We start from the raw sequence: 27,581 nt of genomic DNA, 5'->3' as shown, positions 1-27,581 counted from the left end.
AGATTAAGAAATCATGAAATTACTGTCTATGAGTTGCATGATAATTAACTCTCAAAGACTTATAAATTAAGCAAAACTGTAATGCTGCTGAATTCAGACATCACTTACTGCCTTGATTTTGCCCTTTCTGAAGTAACATGAGGAACGAGGTTTGTGGAAAGAGGCAGTAAAGAGTTCTCAAGTTCTGTGGAACAGCTAACATTTTAAGCACATCTTCCCGTAGTTTGCTTAGAGATGCTGCAGCTCATGGAAAAAGTGAGAGGCACGACAGATTTTGCAATTAAGCCATCCTGTTGCATAGTTAAGGGTTTCTGCTTTTCTCAGAATTGATAAGATAGTCATACAGGCTTTGAAGAAAGCCAGAAACAATTCTACAGTCAACAGGATGGCAGATGAATATGATAAGACAGGATGGGAGAGTCCCTGGCATCGTGCACCCCAGCAGTGCTGTGCCTTGAAAATGATGTTGGCTTGCTCTCTTCAACTGAACAAGAGACTAGGAACTTCTTAGTTCCTTTCTCTGCTTAAACAAATACCAAAACTAATTATTTATTCCCTTCCTTTAAGAGACAAGGACCAGGAAATAATAATAGAGTAAAATCCCCGTCATATATTTGAAGAAATTCCATGTTGCAAAATGCAGGTGAATGCTAGAACATGCCAAGTCACCACCCTTCACGGCTACTTCTGCTCCACACACTAAGCACAGGCTAACTGCGGCCCGCAGCCCCTCCTCCAGGGACACGTTTCAGTAGCTACTCAAGGCAGGCGCACGCCTAAGCAAGACCAAAGACAACAGCTTCACGGAGAAATCAAACGTGACCAAGAACCAGGACACAGCATGGCACGAGCCTGTGATCTTTTGGTTTCATGATTTGAGGTTGACCACTTTGACAATAGGCTTTGCTGACTACATTTTTATAGCTATAAGAATTATAAAAGCTTGTGTTAAGGCTGGATTTCCCCCTAACCTCAAGCACATTTTTGGGCACCTCTCCATTTTCCTGGAGGGATATCAAAAAAATCAAATTTTCTGAGATCCAGCAAAGCAGATGCACACACTCAGAAGGACCTTTTTCAAGCCTGTAGCACATTCCCATGTTATGCACTGTCTGTCATAACCTCAGCACTCCTCCTTACTGACAAAGTTTCTCCCAGGACTATTTTCTAAAATTAAACCAGATGTCAAACATGCACTGGATAAAACCAGAATTTTAAAAAGGAAAAAAAATAAATCACTCACCCCAATTAAAATGGATCAGAGATCTTTACCTATGCTACAGTTTAAAACAAACAAACAGATTTTAATTTATCGGGCACACTGAGCACAGATGTTTCCTCAGACCCTTCTCATATAAAAAAATTTTAACTGAGGCTTTCTAGGTTTTGGTGACAAATAGATCCCCTGAAAGCCCTCAAGTGACATAATTTCTTAAAGCCTGAACTGGAAAAACACTGATTTATCCTGAAGCCACTAACTTTAAAAAATAATAATAATAAAAAAAATATTTCCCCTTCACTTAGCTTGAACCCATTTTGATTCAGCATCGCCCTGATGTCCCGAGGAAGTACACTTCTGCTTTCAGACTAGCACCCACAAGCGGGACAAAAGAGCATGGCGTGCTTTACTGAGCCTCTTCAGGAGACAAGACATTCTCTCCTCCTCTTCTTCCCTCCCTTTGCAATCTTAGCACAGAGGCAAATAAATTTCAAGCTGCACAGGAGGAGAAATAATTCAGCAGTCACAGCCAGTTTTCACATAGCTAATTTTATCAGCAAAGCCAACAACTAATATTAGTGATCCTTTAGCCTGTGCCTGAGGTTTCCCCAGAAGGTTGAATTAGCAACTATTTTTAGTGGATAAAGCAGCATGTAGCTAGAGGGCTGGGAGGTTAAAAACCTTCTCACTTCCATCACTTTCCCTTATCGCCAGTGCTCTGTTGTCAGCCACCTGCCTGGAAAGGAAACATGGGCAGAACTAAAGAGATTCCCATCAGGTACAACCTTCCAGGAGGCCACCTTCTCTCCTAAAGCCACGGAGAGCCTTGCTTTGGGCCATTAACCACAAGCAACAAGTTTGACTTGGTAAGGCTAGGGAAAGGGTATGTAATTTCCCATAAGAAGGGTCGGAACAGGAGAAGCACGTGGCAAAGCGATCATTCTTGTAGAGCAGGGAGGTGAAGCAGACAGGGCAGCAGAGATGGCCGTCAGCACTGGTGGGCAGAGAGCAGGCTGGTGGAGACGAGAGCCTCGTCCTTCTGCTGGTTACAGTTCTGGGGACACTCACTGTGCAGACGAGGGCATGGTACGCTATCGGCACTCTCTGCATCACCTGTCACAAACTCCTAACACCAGACAGACAAGACATCAGTATCCAGCACGGCACTCAAGCAAAAAAAACCCCATAATACACAACCACGCAACCAAGTCCTTGCTCTGAGATTCCAGCAGTAAAGAAAATGTAGGGAGGAAAGGCAAGAAGCTTATAGGAAAGTCCAAACAGCTGTAATACTAACTACCAGTGAAGTTTAACACCATTCTTTTGAGAGATGCTGATTTTGGGGCCTGTGATGCACTACAGGGACAAAAAAGGCAATTACTGGCCTGACATTCCCTGTGCCACCCATGGCTGGCTGCTCCATTTGGGTCCATCCCACCTGGAAAGCCCTAACCATGATCTTTCCTAAAAGCATCATATTTCAGAGCAGGATCATCTTTGGATACCGCCCCTGATATGTAAGGAGGACAGAGGATTCCTCCTGTAGGACACTGACAGAGGGCTCCACTCTTGAGATGTTTCAGAAACACAGAAGGTAGAAAAGATGTGTATGAAAAGGGCAATTAGAGGCTCAAAACAACTGTGCTTACCATAATAGCAGAGCTGTGCTATCATCCACTACTGACTTTATCCTGCCGACGGCTCAACGGCTCCCAAACATAACCTGCGCCTTGAAATACTTATAAAACCTGGTTTGCCAGAGTCTACTGGAGCTTCAATGCTCTTTGAAACAACCTCTTGGAAACAGACTGGGTATTAAAAGATACTAAATCTGGTTAAGGGAGAAGTAGAGCTCAGGAGAGCAGAAGACAGGGAGCCAACTTGGCAGAGGTCATAAAGCCGAGTTGTATTTTATCAGCACACCAGGCTTGTCATCAGTCCTCTGTACTACACAGTGGCTTTCTTCTGGAGCAGACTGACTTGGGACATATCTGTGAAAGAGTTATTAAGCTATAAGCAACCCTCAGCACTACAGCTGTGACAAAAAAAAAGCTACTGTTCCATGTTTAGCCTGTTCACCTCTTAAGTGAAGTAGCAACCATAAGGCCACTAGTGATGTGCTACTTGTAATTCACTGCTCACTGGGAAGAGAACCAACATAAGCAGAAGCCTTGAGCAACTCCTACAGAAATTACTAGTCGTCCCAATTTTTCTCTCAGGCAGAAAATATTCTGTAGAAATTGTACAAGGCACATCACCAGAACTATTTAAAGCCTGTTGCACAAAACCCACAGACATTCCCCTCAGAAGACCCAGTTTCTAAACAGCAGCAACAGCACGAAACGGAAGCAATTCCTGTGCTCCCTGACTCGCTGCCCAGCAGCTGAGCTCCTTGTGCATGAGGAAAACACCGCATGGCTCATACCAAATTCTCATTATGCTACAAAATTGGGGAACCGCATAAAACTTACAGATGGCAAACAAATAGTGAACGCCTTCCCAGCTGTTACCCTGCACAGCTCCATTCATAAATTGCAAGCACAAACACCAAATAAACTGTTTTGAAGACACAAAAATGTTACGGGTTTATGGACTATGCCAAAGTGATGTGATAACACGAATCATCCGACACTTTGCCATGACCCCTCTGTACGATGCCTTCCACCTAAGAGGCTGCTCAGCCGGGGAGCTGCTCGTCCCGAGTGCTGCACCACCAGCCAGGAGTACGTGAATCTGCACCACCTACCAGTTTTCAATGAAAAATTCTCAGTCCTCAATGTAAAATTATTCAGAAAGGATCCTTTTAGTCTTCTTTAGAAACTATTTCATAAAGAAAGAAGATAAAACCTTTTTAGAAGTACAGGAAAGCAAAGAGGCACCTGAACAGCTTCTGGCAATGTTTTATCCTAATAAGCACTTAATTAAGTTATTGCGAGCCTGAGGATGATTTTCCAGTAGGCTCTACTTACTCATTGGAGCAGGTCCTTTACAGCAGGCTCTATCCTGTCCAGCCCAGCCCTTACTCGGCCAGTTGCCAAGTAGCACAACTGACGGAGCTGGCACCATCCCGAGAGGTTCAGCAGAAGTCCTCCCACCATGTCCCCCCTGCACAACGCACAGGAACGGGTCAGCGTGGTCAGGACCAAACCTCCTCACCGGCCGTGCCCGTGGCAGCAACGCAGGCACTGCGGGGAGGTCGCATCCTCCTGTCACGTTACCCCTCACCCTTAGAAGAAAGGGGGAGACTAAAAAGTGATGGGATGGGGAAACGAAGATTTCAAGACACCCAACATTTGAATAAAAGTCTACTACCTGTATTATTTACAGAAATACAAGCATAATTTCTGTCCGCCTCAGGTATTTACTAACCAGAACCCTGCAGAAAAGCGCTCTGAAGCAGTATCCTAATACTTAGCGAGCTACGGCTCAGCACCGGGAGGCTGTGCTGGGATTTCAATGCCAAGCCCAGCTCCAGCTGTAGCTCCCCAGGAGAACAGCGTTGTGCAGTAACCATGGAGGCTCCCAATTCCTGAGCAAAAGGAGGTTTTCCTAAAGGGCATCTCTTGGGACACAACCACCACCCAGCACAAGCTTCGCAAACACAAGAAGCTGCCCGGCAGGACTGTGCACCACTAGGAAGGGCGTTGAGTTTCCAACCCACCTGCAGGATGTACCCTTCCCCTCCAGCGGCCAGTTACACTAAAGGCAAACAAACAAACAAAAAAAAGCAGAAACGCTGACTGGAAGTAGGCAGGCAAGTCTGACAGTAAGGAATGACACAAGTTAACCCTGGTGTTGACTAACTGGGAGCATTCAGCAGCCCAAGCCCTGAAAATGGGAAGTGCCAATGCAGACATTCGTACTAAAGCACTGGGGATTTCAGCTGGGAGCCCGCTCTACCAAACGCTGCTCGCGTGTGCAGCGAAAGGCAGCCCCTGTCTGAAGAGCCGGCAGCTCAACAAGCATAGGATGGGGAACAGACGTTCTACAGAAGGGTGTCTACCAGGAAGTGAAAAAAAAAAAAAATCTTGTGTGCCCAGCTCCTTTCCCTTGGTTTTAAGCCAGGTTGCTCCTTCAAGAGCACCCCAACATTTTGCTCTAACATGAGCAGCCAGAGCGTGCTGCAGGGGGGAGTGCACATCGCTGCATTGCACATCTCATCTGCTGCCAGCTCGGCTCTATCATCCTCCTTTAATCCATAGCCTACAAAACACAAAACCAAGGAAAAGACCAAAATTCAGACGCTGGCAGGAGTGGCGCAGCAGGCGTCAATGCTTAGCTCACTCCTGAGGCCGTGGAGCCAGGCGTGGAGGGAGGGCAGCTGGGGACACAAGAGCGAGCTCTTGTAGCACGCCAGGACTCACCCTGCAAGAGCAACAATTCCAACTGCAGCTTGCTGTGCCTGGTGTGGAAAAAGTTACAGGAGGGCAGGCCAGGCAGCCTGCTGCTCTTCTCAGCACCTCAAGCCATTTCCCTCCTTCCTCCTGCTCCCCTTCCCAAACTGGCTGTTTCCCTTCCTCCGCAGGCAGGCCTGGGGCACGGCATCACACCTGCTCTGAGACTGGCTCTCACCGCCAGCCTCCTCCAGCCCACTCACTCACTTTACCTGGTCACAAGAAAAATCCTGGCTAATAAAGCATCAGTCCTCCAGCCAAGGGTGCAACGGTGGCTGGGTACGCAGCTGGAAGTTTGCACAGCCTGGCAGCCAAGGGCATTTCTCCATCAAACCACCAGACAAGAGCATCGCGCATCTCCAGCATCCCTCCCTAGAGAAGTGCCTAACTCTTTCACTTTGATTGTAGTTTGTTTTTCAATATACAACATCCCTATTTCCCTTGTGTACTTTTTAAAGCACCTGGTTTAATAACTGCCAACAGTATTAATGAATTATATAGACAAGAGCAATGTCTGGCTTCCAGTTTAAGGCTTTGCTCCTAGGCAAGTGATGAAGGCACATGGTTCTCTTCACACAGAGGCTAGATCTCAGGGCTGCGTAAAGCAAAGTAGCACCAGTCACTACTAAAAAAGCCCCAAAACCTAGTAAACAAAAAGCCACCACAACAACAGGGAAATGGAAAAGGCAAGGATAACTCAGGATTGCTCTGCATTGACATTTGTATTAACAGGGTCAGCTGGCAGCACACAGAGACAAGTCTAGGCTTCTTTGATATCTAAAATAGAAACAAACCCAGCGCAGAGCAAAACAAGGGCCATGACTTACCGAAAAGGGTTCTGTAACACTGTCAACAGAGGTGACAACATTGAGGGCAGAGAGAGAAAGGGGAAGTGGTTCTCCGACAAAGGCTGCCTCTTGCCACTCAGCACTTTTGCAACTTAAGAAACAGCACAAGGAGAAAAACAAACAAAGCGTGGGAACCCACTCCATCTCAGACATTTGACGCAAGCTGCATTTTTAGCAACATCTGCATTTGTGCCTTTTTTCTCTTTTTTTTTTTCCCAAGGAACTGTCTACAGGCACTTCCCGTGCTCCAAGGTGGGGCTCCCTGGAGAGAGAATGCAGCTGCAATGACACAGGCACAATCACAGAAAGGTCTGCAATGCCACTGGTAACTCATTTGTACTAAGTCATCTACTGATCCTTTCTCACCATAGCCAAGTCATCTTTTCCTTTGCTTTGGTCTCTGATATGGACATCTGCTGAAGCTGAGCTAAGACAACATGAAAACCTTACAGTTTGCTAGAAGATACCCAAAGCTGAGGATGATGGGCGTGAATCTGAACTCTAAAGGCATCGCAACTCTCAAGGCATTCCTTTCGCTTGCTCCAAGTGAGGAAAGAATTTATGGTAAATTCAGAGAGGGTACAACTTGGACAAGGGAGCACTGGTGAGCATTGTTGTGCCTGCAAGTGAAGAGCAACCACTTCAGGTGCACAAAACAACTGACACCCACAGACATAGTTTCAAAGATGGGATCTAACCAGCCTGAGGTCATGCAACAAGGCTGTAGGGAGTGCTGACGCCCACTCAAAACCCTACTGAGTTAACGGTCTACAACTCAAGCCCATTACTGGAAAAAAACATCACTTACACTGCCTTCAGTGCTCCTTTGCCACCAGGATCATTTGACCTGAGCTCCAGAAGCCATTTTGCAAACCAGAGTCAAAGCAGCTTGGGCAGCCTGGGTGTGCTGATGAGAGCGGTGGCATCCTTTGGAGACGGCACAGAAGACGACAGCTCTGGGCTGAGAAACTCATCCCTGCCAGAGATGCTTTGCTGCCAGCAAGGGGAGCAACGACAGCTGCTGTTTGCAGCCAAAGTTTTCAGCCCACGCAGCTGCAATGGGTCTGCACCGTGCCGAACACAACCACAACCACCTGCAGCATTCCTCCGCCTCCAGGTGCCCTGAGCCTCGCTCTGCAGTGGTGAGCCGACCTTTGGACTCCTATCAAATGTATTCCCTCACAGGCAGGGCTGGGATTTATTTGTTACAGGCACAGGAAGGCAGATTAGGTTTTGTTTCAAGCTGGACTGCAGAAAAAGACATTTTATCATTTCCGATAAAAGTCAAAGTCCTCATGGGATTCCCATTCCCCTCAGGTACCCTTGTCCTATGAATGAACCAGCTCAACAACATACAAACTCCTAAATCAAAGGCAATGCAGGCAGACCCCTCGCACAGGCATCGCCTGCCGCCTCACCAGCCTGCCCGGCAGAGCAAACGCTGCGAGCTCAGCGCTGCCGTCCCACCCATCTGCGCGCCCATGCCTGCCGCTGACAGCTCCGTATTACGTTTCACAGGGCTGCTGCTGAACGCGTGCTCATACAGTAACGCGCACACAACCCTCCCTGTCTCACCTCACCACCGAGCCAGTCTGCATCGCTTCCTGCCAGCGCTCGGCAGCCTCGGAGCAGCGGCTGAGAAAGTGAACAAACGCCCTCATGTCGAGGTTGGGCAGCGCACGAGATGTGTCAGAGTCACAATGCTGCTGCAGCCACCGAAACACAGCATGGGCTGGGACATCCCGCTGCAGCACAGATCATCAGGTAATAATGTATTTCAAGGAACATGAACTTGGGCACAGACTGTGATTCACCACCGCAGCGAAGAACAGAGATACGCAAGGATGGATTACATTACTATTACACACAGAAATGCACTCATTCCCACGCAGCACAAACAGCAAAAAAAAAAAAACTTTACTGTCTACCTTGCTATATAACGCTAAAGGAGCCCCAACAAGCCACATGTTGGATGGCCCATAGTCAACCTTCAAGCCGGCTTCAGAGAACCCAGACAGAGAGAAAGTAAAATATTCCAAAAAGGAACAACAAAACAAGTTGTGCAAACAAAGCTCTGACGTGCTCCGGAATTCATGACTGAAGATATGCACAAAATCATTTTTTCTGCAGTCCAAGCACGGCAGTTCACATACGCGAAAGGGAGCAGCTAACACAATTAGGATGCTTATTAAGAAATCTGGGCACTTTGTGTTTACAGAAGAAATTTGATTCTATGCACTTTTTTAAGCAACAGACCCAGACCAGAAGCAAGACCGTGAAAGGAATTTGTTTTACATGATAGTCCCCAAAGGCTTCCAGGTCTCCAAGTCAAGACATTCCCAGATTAAAGCCCTACATGACATTCTTCTTGCGCTATACACTGTTTAAACATCCATGGGCTTTAATGCATACCACCAAGTTCACGGAGCAGGACGGTTACACCCAAGGGAGCGCTCCACAGTGTTTTACCACCACGTGCCGCACTCCTACCAGCTCAGTCTGTCCAAAATCAGCCAGCTGCTGCGGTATCAACAAAATGCTTTCAGAAATATATTCTTAAAAACACTTTAATCAACATGAGAAAACTTTGTAAGAAGAATCTATCGCATCAAGGATCAAAGAAAAAAACCCAGCTTTTTGATTAGTTATCTTCAGAAAGAGCACCCCTCTGACTGACACATACTTATCTTTTTCCTCTCAGAATTAACACAGTGCACGTTGATAATCTTTAAACCACGCAATAATCTCTGCCACCAGAGTTTGAAAGCATTGCCTTCATACACAGCACATTTCTTTTTAAACCTTAAACAACAGCTGACGCATCCTCGAGCACAGCTGGTTAACAACCAGCAAGCCTGAAAGGTCTCCCCACTACTTAAACATTTTTAAGAGAGGATATTTTACAAGTCCTTTTTACTCTGATCTCCCTGCACGTGCAGGTGCATGATTCATCGCTGTCACAGACCTGACCATGTTTGGCCTGACCGGCAGCATCCCACAAGAAGGACCCCACGGCTTTAAATACGACTGTAACACAAGTCAAACGAGACACATTAAGGTCAACATACTGTCCTTCCCCTCCCCAGCCAAGTTCAGGGGCACCTATATTTAGACAAAGTATGCCCAGCACTTTAAAGATGGAAGGAGACCACTGACTTGCCTGAATCACTGCCAGCACTGGCTGTCTCCCCGGGACGGGTACAGTCTGACCAGGAGCTGGCAAGCGCCCTGGCACCCAACTCAAAGCAGGGCACCCTGCGCCCCCAGCACAGCCCCACACCCTCCCCGGCAGCCGTGGCTCCCCCCAGGCACGAGCCCAGCCTCGGAGACTTGGAAAGAGCAGAGCAGCCGCAGCCCGGGTGCAGGCAGGTCAAGGAGGACATTGCTCCATCGCTTCTTTCGCCGGTTATGGTGGAGGTGGCCGGCATCGAGCAAGGTCCTGCCGCCTTGTGATGAGGCCCCGTGCCAGGACTTGGCTCTGCAACTGCCCCAGCGCCTAGAGCGGGGCATGGGATGGAGGAGTTAAGCCTGGCTCTGATCGCGGCTTTGTCACTTTGCCCTCAGTAAATACATTAATGGACCCCTGTAAATAGAGCACCAAAACAAGGACCACTCTGTCTCCACACAAAGAAATCAGTGCTGAATAATAAGCCTTTTCCTCTGTGCTAAAAAGAAACAGATGCTTGTTTACCAAAAGCATCAAAAATCATCAAGAGGCTGTTGGGTTTGACTCGTAAAAAATAGAAGGAAGTTATTTGTTCAGGACTTTAACTTCTCCAGCACTCAGCACTTTCAATTTTTTCTCATTCTTCTTGCATCCTCCCCATGCACGAGGGCTATTTGATCCCCAAATGACAGCTTCCAGCACAAACAGTAAAATCGGTTTAGGACTGACTGTCCCTTTAGATTAGCAAAAAGGACAGTCAGCGGTAACCAGCAATGTGAGATGGTTTGTGAACCGTTTCAGAGAGAACAGCCATGTGCCAGATTTCTTTCAATAGGTTTTGATTTGAAATTGGACGTCACAGGGAGCTTTACCTGTTGTGCTGATACGGCTCGTAACCCGGCTATTGATCTGCTCACACTTGCAAATATGCCAGTGACTTCATTTTATGGAATTGCAAAGCCACAATTAAGGGAATACAAACTTTAATGTGGCTGTAAATAGTAAGTTGAAATTAGTGAGAAAACATCAAAGACAAAGGATCAGAAACATTCTATAGCTGGGATAGTTTAATGGATTCTCTGTCTTTTCTTCAATCCAAGGCAACTTAGAAGGACAGTCCTTAGCATAAGCAAGGTTAATACAAACTTCAGATTCAATTTAAAACTGCAAAACCAAAGAAGAAATACAGCAGCATTTCGGGTTAACCGACCTAACCCTGCGGGGAATGGGGCACCTCAGCCTTTAAAGATCGTCCGCTCCCCAGCAGACAGGCCACACGCTGCCTTGTCTGCTGGTGCTCAGAGCACACAGCCCCCCCGCACAGCACACCTAACCCAGCAGAAGCCAAGAAGAGCACTCCAGCGTTTTGCTGGTCTAAGTGACAATCAGTCTCCGGAGCCATCAGGAAAAGCTCTCCAAATCAGACCGTGAGATATAATTATGATGCATTTCAAAATGCAGACTCAGCATCGCTTTCCAATCCAGCTCTTCCCCCCTGCGGATGTAGCAAGTTCTTCCTGGAGACAACATCCCTTGTGACTCTGCTTTTCTTTTGGCTCTCTGAATAGGGATCAGCTTACCAGGAGTCCTTTATTCCCGAAATAATTTCCATTAATCACTCACCATACGCCACTTTAAACAGAAGCTGACAGACTGTGGGATGAGTAACACCACCACAGCATCTCCCAACTTAAATAAAGGCTGAAATGAAGGGCAGTCCAAGGGGTGAAAGGAACTGAGAGATTTCTAAGTAGCAGACAAGTAAACTTCTTCAAACTGTTCGTAAGGATCACAATGTTTTTATGCAGATACTTGAAATAAAAGCTGGGAAGCAGTATCATTTGAACCATATGTTCTTTATGATATCTGCTCGCAAAAAAAAAAAGAGTAAATAAAAGGAAACACAGCAACGTGCATCATTTTGAAGCATCACCCTGCAGTTTTGCATTTGTGATTCCTCAGTATAGCTGCAAATTAACCTACTCTTTTAGCACCTTAATGTCACTTCCAGCTAAAGGAGATGTCAGTGCTTAACTTTCCAATGCATTTTGAGGAGTTTCTAACTCAACATAAAAACCCTGCAAAGTCTTGCTGACTAAGACTCGGACTGGAAACACATTAAATAAAGTTTTATTACAAGAGTTTGAACTCTGAAGAGTAGAGATTCCAGATGTGTTTATCCCTGCAAGTCAGGTGCTAAATTTCATCAGAATTAGCACTTTAGGCAGTTTGGCAGCCAATTTTCAGTGGTTAACTCAGGTCTTCATATTTCCTAAAAGCATGCAAACCCCTTGAAAAACCACACATTAAAGTAGAAGGACCAACGGAATACTAAACACTGCTGTGTATCACAGACCCAGAGAAGCCTCTAACAAGAACAGAGTGTACTTTAGGGAGCAGGCTCTTAAATGGCTTTTTAAAAGGCTCTAGAATAGATATTTGCTTAGTTTCAAGCTAGAGAGCCTCTCATAAAATATTTCACGATGTACTTGAAGGAACTAAGGACAAAAAGGTCAGTAACATTATGACGGTGTCAAGGTTTTGCTGTGGTGACTGTGCTGGGAAACTCTGTGATGTCCTGCCCCATCTCCCTTACATCCTGCCCAGCAGATGCAGCTCTTGGACACACGGGCTCCTCGGCTCGCTTGCTCACCCTGGCATTTAGAGGGACGGCTTAGCAATACACACCGGCGCTGCTCCCATGCACACGCTGAACGTTATTAGCACAAAACTCTGGGAGGGATGTTTATTCTGGGCTTGTCACCTGCTTGTTAATGAGGTACATGAATATTCCTCCGTTTGCTTTCTTCCAACTTTCTCATCATGGCAAACCAAGAGAAGGGCCAGAAACGGTGCTGACAAATTATTTGTTTTTCTTTAGACTAACTGGCTTTCAGTCTTTGCAACACACAGAGGAATGCAGCTGTTCCACTTTGCATTTGTTTTTTGATTTCTCCATCTCTTTTTCAAAGCAAATAAAGGAAAAGAAAACCCAACCCTAACAATAACAACAACAACAAAAGCCAATGACAAGCTCTTCACACACCACCAAACAATGAGCCTTGAAAAAAAAAAAGAAAAGAAAAGAAAATAACAATTCTGGGTTCACTTTAATCCAACATCGAATTCCAAAAAGCAAGCAGAAGACTAACAGAGGAAGTTTTAGAAGACAAAAGTATGACTAATGATAGCTTTTCCCATCTGTATCTTTGTGCAAATGAGGCTTCCCCATAAATTACGACCTGACAGAGGTAAATTTATCATTTGCTAATCAAAATGACCCTCCTGCAGTCCCACCTGCTGTTTGGAGTCTCTCATGAAGCATCAGCAATACAGCCAGAATACGGCTGCCCGTGTCCATCCATCGGCCACCATCTCCATGCGCTAGAGGTGGTCGAGCCAAGACACAGGTAACAGCCCACTCCAAAGCAGCCCGTTAGGACACTGTAAGAATGGAGGCTGCAGGGTGACAAAAGGTTCAGACAAGTAAATTCATTCTCTTCATGCTGGCAAACAAAGCACAGGGAGAGAGGAAATACAGCACAGTTCATTATACACAGTAACACGGTGATTTCTAAATCAGGGGTGAGGCAAACGTGGAGCAGATGATGGCTGCACACCAGGGTACGGACTATTAATTCTAGGGTCAACTCATCTTAACAGTCCTCTGCAGGGACCAAGGTCCTTACCCACCTGGGGTGCTTCAACACAGCGCTGGACCGAGGGATGAACTTCAATTCACCTCTGTACCTCCACGAGAGCTGCACCGCAAAATTCAGATGTAACAAATGTGCGCTTTTCTGGTGAAAAGCTGGAAGTTTAACAGAGTGTGAACCAAACACAGAACTGTGGAGATCACAGGCAGGAGAAAGCCCAGGCTGGTGGGACAATATAGACCTCATTAAGCCATTGTGAGAAGTGTGTGAACAAACTAAGGACTTGACTACTAAGTGACAAAGATCATTTGTTTAAAAGAAAGGACTAAATCATTTATGCTTCAGCAATCTGTGGATTTAGCCTACTTGTAACAAAGGTGTTTTGAGAAAAAGCATACTTCTTAAATGGCTTATTGCAAATAAACCCAGAGACCCCAACAGGCTGAATATAATGCTGATGAGGGCCAGATAAATACGGGATAAACAGGAAAATGCACTGAACGAGGAGCCTGTGGCCTTAATATACCTAGAAATGCCCAAATTTGAGAAGCTGCCAATGCCAAGAACTGCTGACCCTACCTGGAGATCTCACGGGCTGGATTCCTGTACTACCCCCAAGCCTTCGCGAATGCTGGGGTACAGCTTAATTTTATCATTCATCTCTACAAGTTTCTCTTTTCCTCACCCTCTCTCATGTGTGGGCTGATGTCCTTGCACCAGAAGGCTTCTCCCCATCACAAACCACTCAGTTAATCCTACACACTGCAGCAATAGGTGGCTGCAGAACAACTATTGACAGTCTCCAGTTACTTCCCAAGCTGCTGAATTCAAGCCCTGGCCCAGGCACACAGGTAAAGCAAAGGGGTGTCTTCCAAATACTCCAGCAAAAGCACAAGCATTCAGAATTAACGACAGGAGTGAATCGTACTCCATGTGTTTGTGGAAATAGAGTCTTCAGCCAGCTGTTACGAAACACCACGGCTGGAAACTCAAGTTGCAGATTTGCTCTGTACACATTACAACCATTACACTGGAGAAAAAATATTTGCTTGAACTAGTTTTGAGCCCATATGGGCTGATAATTTAAATGCTGCTTGCCAGACTGATGCAGAGGAGACAGCAACTCTTCAGAGCCTATCGCAGAACGGGACACAGAATTTTAAACTTTCTCTGACCCCACAAACACTAGTTAGAAGCAACATTTCAAGAAAGTTAGCCTGAAGTTGTTTAAAAAATAATGAAGTAACATTTTAGCCAGGGGCTCCGTGATAAAGGTACAAGGAAGTACAGCCCTGCAAAAAAATCCCAGCCAGCCTATCCACTGGCCCCAAAAAGGTCCTTTTCTGCTGATAATCTCACTCGGGTCCTTCTGCTTTGTAGTCTTTAGAAAAATCCCAAGCATTTCCAGAGACATGAACATCTGCAGAAGTTTCAAGAAAACATAGAATCTCAGAGGCAACTCTACCATTCGCAGCCTTTTAAAACATGAACTTGGCAGCCCAGCAGCGTGGGCTTCCTAACGAAAACACACTGCTTAAATACGGGTGGTGGTGTGGGGGGTTTGTCCTTGAAACACTAGTCTGCTGCTCAAGTTTTGATTTTACGTCCGATAACCATCTCTGTCTCTCTTCCAACCCCCTACCAGGAAGGATCGGTGAGACAAATGCCCATAGCTTCCAAGGGAATAAAAGGAAAAGCCAAACAGGAAAAGTAGTTATGAACAATACAGCCCTGGCTTAGTTAATGATCAACTTCGGAGCACACAGCATACTACTTTTGCCCAATTACCACAACTTATTTGCATAGAGTTTTTAATAATCAGTGGGTGGTAAGAGGCCTTTTATACACTGCATTTGTGTTATCACAATCAGCAAAGAAATAAAAAAGATGAGAAATCCCCGACGGCTCCGCTCAGTCAACAGGAAGCTCATCCACTGTGCTGGGGGAGCCGAGCTGCGGGGAGGGGTGGGCAGGAAGGGTAAGGGGTCAGGTTCCCCTGCCTGCACATTCCCACTGCGTCCTTGGTGGAGTAGGAGGCTGGCTGCTGCAGTCATACAAACCCTGAGCACATAATACACACTTAAATGGAAAACAGAACTGCTATAGTCTGTGCTGATCCTACCAGCCTCTACAAGAGATGAAAAGCTGATCAACTTGTTTTCATATTTCAAGTACCTCCAACCAGAGCGACCCTCAGCTCATAAAGCGGCTTCAACTAGAGCTGATGGTGTAAGCGGAATCACTCTGTTGATCTCCCAGTCTTTCGAGCAGCTGTTTCCAAGCATCTCCTCGTCAACTCTTAAATATCATCGACTCTCAGCACAATAGTAACATACTCACAAAGCTACAATGCTTACAATGGCACAGAGGCAATTAAAGATTTCCAATAACACGCCGTTTGGAGGATTGCAGTCTAATTGCTGAACGCTCAAGGTTTTTGGCAGCAGTAACATTGTGAGCAGATAAAAAGGTTGTAAGGTTTCCAGTACGATAAATAAATAAATAAGCAGGTCTCCAAACAATGGCAACAGCAGCCACACACCTACCTAAGTTCCTGACTTGGCCCTTGGCATAATTTAAAATTAGATGGTCATGAAATTTCCTAGCAGAAAGGCCACTGCCGCATGACAAAGGTAAATGAAAGGGGTGGGGGAGGACAAGGGCCAAGGCAGGCTGGGCACAAAGACAGGTTACAGCAAGGAGGCGGCAGTACAATGAGCCCGAATTACTCGGTGTTGTAATTTAGCGTACAGTTTATAATTACCTGCACAGCCTGTAACTTCCTCTTGCATTGTAAAGTGTTGTTTCTTCACCTGATGCAGAAGGGTTGTCACTTAAAAGAAAACTGATTATGTGAGAGAGCAATAGGCTGCTAAGCCAAGACTGCAAGAGCATTTTGTGGTTACCTTTAACCTTTCGCTGAAAATAATTGTTTAACTTGTGGGTTTTACTTCTTTTTTAAGAGCTCCAAGATATACCCACAACACTGCGAAGAAACTATCTATTCTAGCTCCTCCTTTTTTGTTTCCCAAAGTTTTAAAAAAACTAGTTTATAAAAGTTTATAAAAACTATCAGTTAACATCTTATAATAGAAAACTGGTATGAAGCAAGGACGAGAACCACAGAAAGTAGCAAGCATATTCATGGTTTTAGATCCATCTGGCTTCCAAAGTGTTGGGGGATGAAGTAGTAAACAGTATCGGAGTGCTTTAACACGTGCTGAACAGGAGCCCAGGGAGGGCTCTCGCTGCTGCTTTGCAGAAAGGAAGCTGAGGCAGAGACCAAAGTATTTAAATGCTTCAAAAATGGACAAAAATGCCAGGGGGATGTGGGCACCAAAGCTAGGAGGTTAATTCTCAGGTTCGAAAGAAAAGCTAAGCATCCACCTGCACCTTCAGGCCCTGCTCCCTTGACTGAACAGTGGCCCGGTGGGACTTGGCCACGGTCGCACAGGAAGGATGTGGCGCAGCAGGGAGTAAGAGCTGGGTTTTCCCAAATCCCGAGCGAGCACCCTGATCGCTGGATAATCCTGCTTTGCTAGTGAGATAAAGAGGAAAACTGAGTGACAGAGGAATCTGGCATTATCACAGGGACATGGAAAAAACACTTCAGGGGCACCAACAACAAATGAGATACCTAAAACTTGGCCAAAGGCAGAGGAAACGGCTACAGGCAGGCAGAACTGACCTATGGCAATTTATCCAGGTTTTTCCTGTTAAAAATTCTTTGATATTTGCAGACTATCTGAAGTTTTGCTTTTTTCTTTCTATCTTTCCATCAGCTGCCTTGGTTTTAGTAGACCAAAGTAAATTTTGAATCCTACACACAAATAAACTAGTAAATCAGCAGAATTCCCACTGGGTTCAATGAGAGTAGCAAGACTTTCTGGAATGAGTTACAACTGTAAATTCTGAGCATTTTGATAAACACAAGTCTCTCGGACACTGATTTGAATCCTTGTGAACCTGAAATGAATCAGACCCAGAGCAGCTGACTACATTACTGACTAAAAGCGTCAACACAAGAGTAATTTCTGCTGATCTCTGAAAGTCAGAGCTGATTAGCCAAATACATCTACTAAAGAATACACTGAAACAGAAGTTTCTGATAACATTTGGGTCACTACTGCCCTTCTCATTCCACAGAGAACACATTTTTAGCACAGCAAAACAACAAAATCTGGATTTTTAGGTCTTGCCCACAATGAAATAAGGACACCTGATATTAATCAGCTTTTGTGAACTTGTAGTTAAGAGTATAAATTTTAAAACACTTCTTTATTATGCCAGCCCAAAAGACAGCACTGTCCTGATTGAGAATGCTATCAAAATATTAATCCAGCGCTCAGACTTGTGCGAACATCTATGCGTGGGCCAAGAGCTCTGTCATTCTCATGCTTATTAATCTTTCCTTCCAGGAGGCAAAGGACAGCATAAGCTCCTCTGATAGCTCAGTTATCTCTCTCCCCAGAAAAGGAAAGGGTGGTCCTTCCAACCAAGTAGCAATTTAAACTACAACCAGATACAAGACCGCAGGGCTACCAGTGACGCAGGGAGTAGAGACGAGCAGTATTTCCCCTTTCTTTTGATCCCTTTCCGTATAGTCTCAAACCGTGGGTCAAGTGTTTGAGCAGCATATAAAACAAACATCTTAAAAGCACTTAAATTGTTACCTAGCTACCTAATAGAGCTTGGTAAATTATCTTGAGCTGTAAGGAAATGTTTCAGCCTGTAGAAGGTTGAGGTTTTTTCCAAAATTACTGCTACTTCCCAAAGCCCACGGCATACCCAATTTGCATCCTTGCTTTCACAGAACAGTTCAGGTAGATCACTGTTAAACCTACGTTATCAGCAAGCACAGGGAAAGCCACCATGCTTACAGGCAACACTGCAAGTGGGGGGGAAAAAAGGGACTAATTACAAGTATTTTGGGTAGAGTTTGAAAGGCTCAGAGAGACTTAACTAAACTGATTACCAAATACAGCAGTGATTGCTTATGCTCAGAAAAGAGGCCACAGAGTCCGGGGACTTATTTCCATATCAAGCATAAGGAGAGATATCTGCTAAAGACCTCGTAAGTGCAAGGCAGCTCAATTTCTAGCAGGAGCTTCTTGTGACAAGAACACAGTTCCAGGTGGGACCCAGCATTTTATCCTACTATTTTTAAGCCTTTCATGATGTTTCCAAGAGATAAAAATGCCGTTAGCTTCTTTAAAGAAATATCACGCGTGACAAGACCACAGTGACTATCTCTAAAAGCCTTATCTACCACTCCATAGCAGCCATTTCCCTCCCTAATCCTTCCAGCCAAACCTCACTACTCGGGCAGTCACTGTTAATTGTCTACAAATTAAATGATTATTCGTATCTGCATTTCAAAGGGGGGTGTGCAGCCGGAGAGACTGATTTTTTTCAAGCGGCTTAGTATGGGGCACAGAGACACTCTGCACTTTATAGCTGCCCAGGACTGACAGTAATTAAAAACTGGCATCAGTTCACGTCTCTCCCTCATGACCTGCAGGTCCCGAGTGTAAGGTCTCGGTCCTGCTCCTATTGCACCATAAGAAAAAACCAACAACCCAGCCCCAAATCCGCAGCCCCTATCTGCCACCTTGTGATAAACCAAAACAAGAGATCAAGTACAGTGGCTAATCTCGACTTTAAGTCTAAGAGGGGGCCATGGTACACGGTCACGGGAAGCTTGCCCCGCACTACCAACGCACAGGGCTGGCTGCGGGTCTGCCGGGGCGGCGAGGGGAGCGTGCTGCAGTCCGGCCCCGCACACGGGACGGGCAACCGGCGGCTCCGGCGAGAGGAGGCGTAAACCGGAGCTCCTCTGGGCAGCTGGCTGTCTAACTCGTATCGAACCGTTCGGTTGGGACCCAGAGTTTTTGTAAGGAAAAAAAGGCAAATCAGCGGTAACGGAGAAGCGGGCAGCCCTGCGGTGCCGGTGCCTCCCGCAGCCCTGCTCCCGCCAGCCGCCTCCCGGTGCGGTGCCGGCTCCCGGGGCCAGGGGAAAGTTTGCCCGAAGGAAACCTGCGGCGGAACCAACTACCGAGAGCGGGGAAAGCGCAGCCCGGGCGGCCGCCTGGCACACCGGGAAAGGGGGACCCGTTCGGAGCCAAGGCGGGCTGAGCGGCACCCGGGGCGCAGGCAAGAGGGAAGATTGTGCCGGTCGGTGCCGGTCTCTCCCGGTACTCACAGCTGGGCGATGGCGCCCTGGGAGATCACGGCGTTGTCGGAGAAGTAGGGGATCATCGCGGCTCCCCGCCGAGGCGGCCGCCCTGCCCCGCGGCATGGGGAAGCCGCCGCCGCTCTGCCCCGCGGCCGCCGCGCTCCGGCCGCCCCCCGCGCTGCCCGCCCAGTGCGCAGGAGCGGCCCCGGCAGCGGGGCGGGACCGGCGCCGGCTCCGCCCCCGGCCCGCACGTGGCGGTGCGGGGCCGCGGGGCCGATAGCGGGCAGCGGCGGGGCCGATAGCGGGCAGCGGCGGGGCCGATAGCGGGCAGCGGCGGGGCCGATAGCGGGCAGCGGCGGGGCCGATAGCGGGCGCTTCCCTTCGCTCAGGGGCCAGGAGTTGACCGCTGGTTCCCCCAGGAAGGCAAGAGAGAAGGACCGGGGGTGTGTGAGCACTGATGGGGGCGGGCGCGCTATTTCCTTCTTTCCCCCCCTGTAGATCTAGGCCAGAAGAGCCGGGGAAGGCTGCAAACTTTGAAACTAGGTTTGAAGCAGCACATCAAAAGATTTTTTGCAAAAGACAGGCAGCGACAACTCGGGTACTTAGGAAACGACCTTAATTTCTCTCCTGCAGGAGACAGGGGAAATAGTTCTTGGCAATAACTTTCATATGCAGACACTTGACAACTCGGTTTCTGCCAAAGGAGAGGAGAAGCAGCTGCCTTTCAATGCTATTTAATCTTTAGCTCCATCGCCCCTCAGGAGAAAAGGAAGAAAGGAAGTTCGTTAGAACAAAAATCTTGTCCTTTGGCTGCTGGGAATTCAGATGTTACAGCGCAAGGGAAACTTCATACGGTTTGCCACTGGGGAGAATTGGAGGGGCAGCTTGCTTCATCCCGTCCTGCTCACAGGCCAGCCCCAGAGCAGAAATTCTTCCAGATCTGCATTCTCCAAGCAGTTTAACCAGGAGTGTGGGAAAACAACTGACAAACCTTGGAAGCTAGCTCAGTTTTGTGTTTCCCATAGGAATGCAGGATATCCCAGCAGAGAGGGACACAAATAGGATACTGTTCTGAAGTTGTCTGGTGCGGATGGCACATGCTCAGATCTGATAACAAGGCACAAGTGAGCCGGCAGTGGAAGATGCAAGTTTAAACACGTGTACTTATTAATGACACCTACTCAATAGCAAAAAAAAATAATACTGCCCCTCTGATCAGACAGCAGAGCTAGAAGCCAAAAAGAAAGCTTCGTCTAGGGTTTATTTCCAACTATTAGCTAAAACTTTCAGAGAAGCAGAGAGGGGTTTAAAAAAATAACACTGTGTGATGGCAACTGCTTCAGGTCTGAGACTTACCTGAAAGGTCTCAACCATCCCCACTTCAGGGATTCACGGAGAAAAGGACAAAGCAGCAGAATTTGTGATTCTGCAAGTTTGCTAGAATATGGTTTGGTTGCATTAATTTAAGCAACGTCATCTTATATAGCCAAGAGCACATCTCTGGTTATGGCTCCTCACAGCTGTAAAGAAAATGCAGTGCCAGCTTGCTGCAGTGCCAAAAAAAATCATTTTGTTAGGCAGAAATGAAGTCTGTTGCAAGAAGCAATGGAAAAAGCAGCACATTAGAGAAATAGAGGGTAACTCAATCCTTCCAGAGGTCAAGAGACTGGCAAGAACCTCATATTCCTTAGTAACACATACCACACATTCATAGACTGAAAAAAAAACCTACCCCAGAACTTCTGTTCTATTCTAATTAATAACTTAAGGACTTTACTCAAGCATTGTAGAAGACTAAATGCACTTAGATACTGTCCAGACAGATGTCAGATTTTCTTACATGCAACGAACATTACAAAGGCAAACCCTTAAAAACTGCCAAAAACAAGTGCAGTGATTAACTACAAGCAATACTCTTAAAGCAGCTACTCATAACATATGGATAATAGATTTGTAAATTAATTAGTCCTGGATTAATTAAATCATGCACTGCATCTCCATATGCTAGGAGACCAAACAATGATAGAAACATCCCAGCTTTTTTTCTTTTTGAACCTTTAGAAAACAGGAGTAGGAAATCCTCTAGTAAGTTCATATATTGAAATCTGCACTAATAAAAGGTATTTGAGCCTGGTTTTGTTGCTTTAAGGATTGAAATACCAGCCTGAGACTGACACTGTCTTCAGGCTACATGCTAGGGAGATCAGCATTTTGGTTCTGTCCATTTGTATAGCACGTGTTATTTTCACATTCTGCTTTTTAAAAGCAGACTTAAGGAACAAGCGTATTTCTTTGTCAAAGTTGCATCCTACATTTAGACGTGAACAGAAGTATTGACCCAATAACCTGATCTCTCAGCATGCAGGAGCAAGGAGGAGGCAGAAAGAAGAGGCTTTGAGGGGATGCACAAGATGGAGTTGAAGGCAGCAGGTCACAAGACAGCCAAGAAACTGCTCCTTGCTGGAAGCAGGTGCACTCTGCTGGGACAAATACATAAAGAATTTAAAGTGCACAAAATTACAGTGATGACAGGTAGCAGTTTAAATCACTACCATGCTGCAATAGAGCATGTGAGCACAGCCATTAATCACTGCATGACAAGATGTAAATACGTCTGTCTGGGGTCTCAGGCACTTCCCAGCCCAGTGCACGAAATTACACCATGCTGCGGGCGAAAAGGGCAGTGCCTGTCCGAGTTTTCGGTCGGCATTTTGTGCTCCCCAGGAGGTCACAGGATTAGCCGGGCCACACTGCCTGCTGCATAGGCAAGCAGTAAACAACACCGCATCTGCACTCAGTCCAACGTGACCCTTGTTGGGCAGCAGGATTTCATTTAACCTTTGAACACCACGCAGACTAATAAACTACAGCGGTATGATGTATGTAAGACACACCGTAAAAAAAAAAAAAAACAAACCAAACAACAATCCCAGAACCTTTGCAAAGCTAACTAAGCCAGATACTCTGCCAGCTAGAGCCAGTTATGGACACATCATGGGAAAAAAAAACCTACAATGAGGAGTGCTACGGATGTCTGGCCATGCACTTCAGGAGGGAACAGAAGGAACACCCACCAGAGCTGCCTCTGGAGAGAAGTTTAAGGGGGTGGAGGGAGAACACGCATGCACAAATCTCTTATATTGACTTGTATTGTTCTGTCTGGCAGACAAGAAGGATGAAAATATATGATTTATTCATACAATCGCCATCTCCCCCCGTGTCTGTATCTCAAAGCTACACAATCACAGTAGCTTGCACCAGTAACTTCAGCTGCCTTACTTTCCTTGTGCATTTTAACATGTTTTGATCTTGCAGTGATGTAATAGAGTAATTCTGTGTCCAGCTTGCAGAATGGGATTCTCGTTGCATAGCTGAGGCCTCGGTACGTAGGTCACTGGTAAAAATGCATGAAGCGCTCTAGTCAGGTTTTGCATTAGCATGCACAGATTTGACAGTTGCAGAAAGCATGCTTACAGCTGGACACGGAGTCCTGTCAGTGCGCAGAGTCCACATGCAAAGAGGGCATTAATCAAACTAATGTTTCTATCCAAGATCAACAGCTTAAGGCTGAATTGCTGCTTCTTGTCAGACCACACAAAGGTGTGGGTGTCACCATATTCCACCCACTCCTATCCCACAGGAGTTTGCTGAGTGTCTGCTCACATGCTAAGATGATTAAATCTGGAGCGTGGATTGTCTTATTAGGCATGTTCAGTCCTTAGCCTACTCTAGGGCCTGGTGACCTCTTTTCTTTTCAGAATATGTCTGCCAGCAAGACTTTCTCTGGTCCTCTCAGTTCTCTCCTTTTGAAGAGCCCTCATGAAGATGATGTATTACCATAGTCTCTCTAGAAACTCACTCCAGTGGGTATGAAGGGTTGGGTATTATTTTAAGTCCATTTGGACTGAAGTCTAGGTATTCTTTGCAGAAGCAAGGAACGCTCTTCTTCCAACACAGCAGGGTAAACCTGTGGAAGGTACTACAGCCAGAACATTAGTCATGTTCAAGGGAAAGGGAACAGTGGGATGTTGTCAGGTGTAGGTGTAACAGATAAGGCAATGCAGGACCTGGACCCATGTTTTCAGGGCATTATGAAAACACTTGTGAAGCTGCTGCATAAGGCAAACAAACCTCCCCCTCACCACCATCACATCCTCTCCCCACAGAGCGATGAGCTACAGCAGCGCCTGCGCAGCCACCTTTACCGCGCATATGGAAAATTTGTTCTTTACTGCTGGGCAGCTGTTTCCGGTGTCATTTATGCAAAGTGACAGAATTTTGAAAACAACACGTCGCTGCCCACAGCCGAGCACTGGAGTCTTGCACAGGCACTGCCGCAGAGAGCAGAGGTAGCAAGTTCATTTCCGTGTGCATAGGTGGGGCCGAGTCCTTTGTTTTCCTCACCAGCAGCTATACTCAAATCTTTCCCTACAAAGACAGCTGTCTCAGCACCAGGTCTGATGGGGAAAAAGGGTCCTAAGAGGTACCTTTGAAGAATATGGTGCCACACTCCAGCAGTTTAAGAGGGCCAAAGGATCTGATGCCCCTGCTTTTCTGGTGGGAGGTCCGTTAATTCATCCTATTGCTGTGAGGACATGTGGCTTTCAGCAATGAACAGAGTCTACAGATGAGTCTGAGTCGATTAAGAATCCAAACAGATGACTTATCTGGGGAGAGCCTTAAATTAGTGCAGCAAACCTGTAAACAGAGACCGATCTGTCGAGAGCAGCACTTCCCATGCTTGTCTCCTGCTGCCTCCCCACCTTGGAGGGAGAAGTTCATCTGTCAAAAGTCTTCTGGCCATTTTTAGCATGGGAGACAAAGCCAACTGCGTTACGTAGTCCAATTTATCATGAAAACATGAAGCCATTTCAGTAGCAGTGATCAGAAACAAGCCAATGCACGCAGGGCAGAATGAGATAGAGTACAGTAAAGAAACAAAAGTTTTCCCAGTGAGTAAGAGGCATACCACCCACCAAGGCAGCGCTTACATACACCAGCTTTATTGCACACAGTAAGGGAAATTTAAGAAAGTAATTATAAAGGAGCCCATATCCAGTTAAAAAGGAAAAAAAAAAAGAAAAAAAAAAGAGGGGGGAGGCAGGAACAGGGAAAGCACGCAAAACTGTACTTGAATCCTGAAGAACCAGTCAGAACAGGAAGCCACATTCTAAATTTGGTTATTTAAGCTGTCAAAGAGTATTTCTGTTTCCAGTTCTTGAGCAAAGAAATCAGACAGACGCAGGAGTAGGGTGATAAGCATCACAGAAAGAACAAAACCCTGCTTTTAAAGCTTGTTTGGTCAGTTGCCCATCATGATCAATGATTGGGCTTCTTAGCTGAGAATTCAACGCCTATTTTGCAATATTACCACTTCATTAAACCCTTCCCTCACAAACCCCACGCCCAATCATTGTCTAGTTTACTTATCATTAAATCTTAGAGGGTCTGACACAAAGAGGTCAATGCTCAATTACACCTGTTTTACAGAGGCAGAAGCAAGGAACACTGAAGGGACCCGAGCAGTGCCACCAGGCAGCGGGGGCAGGAAAAGGGACACAAGCAGCATCGTCTATCACTCTGCTCTCTCAACAAGCAATGCTAACATTGGACAGGGGTAACGTGCTGAGACAGAACTTCTGCTGAACATCTTCTCCCACAGCCACCTTCTCCTCCTGCTTTCGGGAGAGCTGCCTTCCGCGTGCATTCAAGCAATTCAAGAGGAGCTTTGAAGAAACCAGCTCTTTGGATGCAAAAACTACAATGCATCCTATTTGCACAGCAAACTGCTCTCCATGCAAACATCTACGTTGCTACCAAAAAGTTAATCCAGAGCCTTGCAAACTGTTACTGCACTGCTCTAAGTCCAGCAAGGAAGAAACAGGCCTGAATGACATGTCTGAGATCATAAAATAGGTAACGTGTTATTTCAGTGACCTACGGAAAAGAAATACCTAAATCCTCTGAACTGTCAAAAACACACCCCTGTCTTATAAAGGAATGTTTTTGATGCAGATACCAAAGAGCTGATGGCAACAAGTCCAGAAACCCTGGCCCAGATTCTCAAAATACATGTAAGTGCCTGAAATCCACACAGAGCTGAAAACTCTGGGGATTCACGTTTAACTTTGAAGCCTTGCCAAGGTGCCCTACCAGGAAAGGTAGGAAAGGCTGTTTCAGAGTTTCCCTTTCTATTTACAACAGGAATCTTAACTTAGATTCTTCTAGCTTAGAGCACCTGGTTCATGCCCAGCAGGAGATATACACACGTATGGAATCCTTACGGCACCTCCTGGTCAGCCGCTCCTTCGCTAACCTCTGAAGAAGGAGCACAAATGCACGGGGGCAGCTGTTCTGGGCTTGCTCAGTGCTGAGCAGACCCTTTTAGTAGCTGAAGGATCTGACCTACCTTCATTCCTTTTACTTCCCAGTTTGTCTTTGCCTTGTTCCTCTGTCTCCTCTGTTCACACACTTAGAATTAACAAACTTTTCATAAGCATTCACATTTTCAGCAAGCTCCCTGCTATAATATTATATGTTTGCCTGGTAATTTGGTAAAGCAACAATATTAGTCTGCTCAATCCTTCAGCCTGAGGATCAGGTCTCAAGTCATCTTATGTATTATCATCATCCATGGGTATGTAATCGGACTGGACTGAACATGTTGTAACCACAGACATAGATCTTGCAGTGAACTAGCCCTGCAGATACCTGTTACTAATCTAATAAACTCAAATTTTACTGCAAGTGCTATACCTTTGCTCACAGTTTGGTGATAAAACACCTGGTATTCAAAAATTAAGATCACAAACCCACTTTCATGAATCGTGATGTGCAGCCCACAGAACTTTTTCTGGTGGTCAGCAGAGCTGTCAGATTAACAGAACTGTTCTTTATCTCGGTATTACATTCTCCACAAGCAGCTGTAGTAAATGCCACAGAGAGGCTAAAGCTGTCACTGAAAGGAAAGACAGAACGATGGATTCAGGAAACACATTCTAAAGATAAGGTTCATACTATAAGAGCTTAGTAATCTCCAGCATGGATAAACACAAGCCTTCCTGTACACCGCACACAGAGTCCCCTCTTACTCAAGATCTGGAGTTAACAAACTGTCTTGCACACCCATTAGAAGATCCAGCTACTGTTCAAGTACCAACTCAGTAAATGTTTGGCAGCTGCAGCAGCAAGCAAAGGAAGCACAAGGAAGGTTTAATTGCTATAACTCACAGCGCATGGTTTTTTCAAGTCGCTCTTCTAACACCAGATAGTCTTTAAGGATAACCAGAAGCGTCAGGACCACCAAATGGTGATGATACACATCTCCAGAAGTCACAACAGACACGGGATGCTGCAGATTCACACATCTCAAGGTGGATTGTAAATGAGCCTTCTGAAGTGCAATCAATTCGGTATCAGGGAATCACTCTCCTAAGGACTAGCACGCATCTGCCATAACCCTCAGGTAGAGAGAAGCTTACAATGGGTCTCAGTTTAAAAATCAAACAAGTTGGCTTACAATTTATTGAGCTGTTGCCCTATACAAGGAAATACACGCACCAATTCCACTTACTATTTGAAACACAACTTTTATACTGTTACAAACCATAAGCTCCTGCATCAGACTATGGTCTTCTGCTCCTAAAACGAAGGTATTTACTCACAGCTTGAAACCTTGAGGCATCTTGGCATATCCAACTGTTATCATGGCAATAATCTGATTTGCTTTCCTTCCCAGTTCACTCCTGGAAGGAACTATTTTGACTAAAAAAAACAAACCAGAAGGTAAGCATACTTAGGTTGCCAAAGGTGTTGGCTTTTTGCTTTTTTTTTTTTTAACACCACCCTCCAGGCCCTGTCTGAAGAGGGGAGGACAAGCACTTTTTGAGAACATTTTCAAGTAACAAACCCCAGATTTCGAACAGGACTTAGTAACTTTCTATGGCACTTGAAGGGAATGGACAGGCTCCTCAGCTTTACCTAAGCAAACGGATTTTAGTCTGACCAAGCGCCAGGCCATAAAAGTTCAAATAATTGCTCTGAAGTCCCCAGCATCCTTGCTAAGCAATACAGCTTACTCAATTTTATGTGCAGCCTCAAATGCTGCATTTCAGCAACCAGAG

The 27,581-nt window shown here is 46.0% G+C and overlaps 1 protein-coding gene across 2 annotated transcripts in view; it reads right to left on the bottom strand.

Moving 5' to 3' along the window:
* The window catches only part of SSH2 (slingshot protein phosphatase 2), a 103,031-nt gene that overhangs the window by 37,186 nt on the left and 38,264 nt on the right, over positions 1 to 27,581 (bottom strand). Inside the window, exon 1 of one of the 2 annotated variants that reach the window (XM_054847267.1) lies at positions 19,486 to 19,658. The exons of the other annotated variant lie outside the window; for it this stretch is intronic. Within the exon in view, the coding sequence (XP_054703242.1) occupies positions 19,486 to 19,541 (56 nt within the window). The 5' untranslated portion in view covers positions 19,542 to 19,658. Of the gene's footprint in view, positions 1 to 19,485; positions 19,659 to 27,581 lie in introns of those variants that run through there. 2 annotated transcript variants of the gene reach the window in all.

Source organism: Grus americana, chromosome 19 (assembly GCF_028858705.1).
Source record: "Grus americana isolate bGruAme1 chromosome 19, bGruAme1.mat, whole genome shotgun sequence".
Lineage (NCBI taxonomy): Eukaryota > Metazoa > Chordata > Aves > Gruiformes > Gruidae > Grus > Grus americana.
Note: the sequence above shows the minus strand (reverse complement) of the source record. Positions and strands in the feature narration are given on the sequence as shown.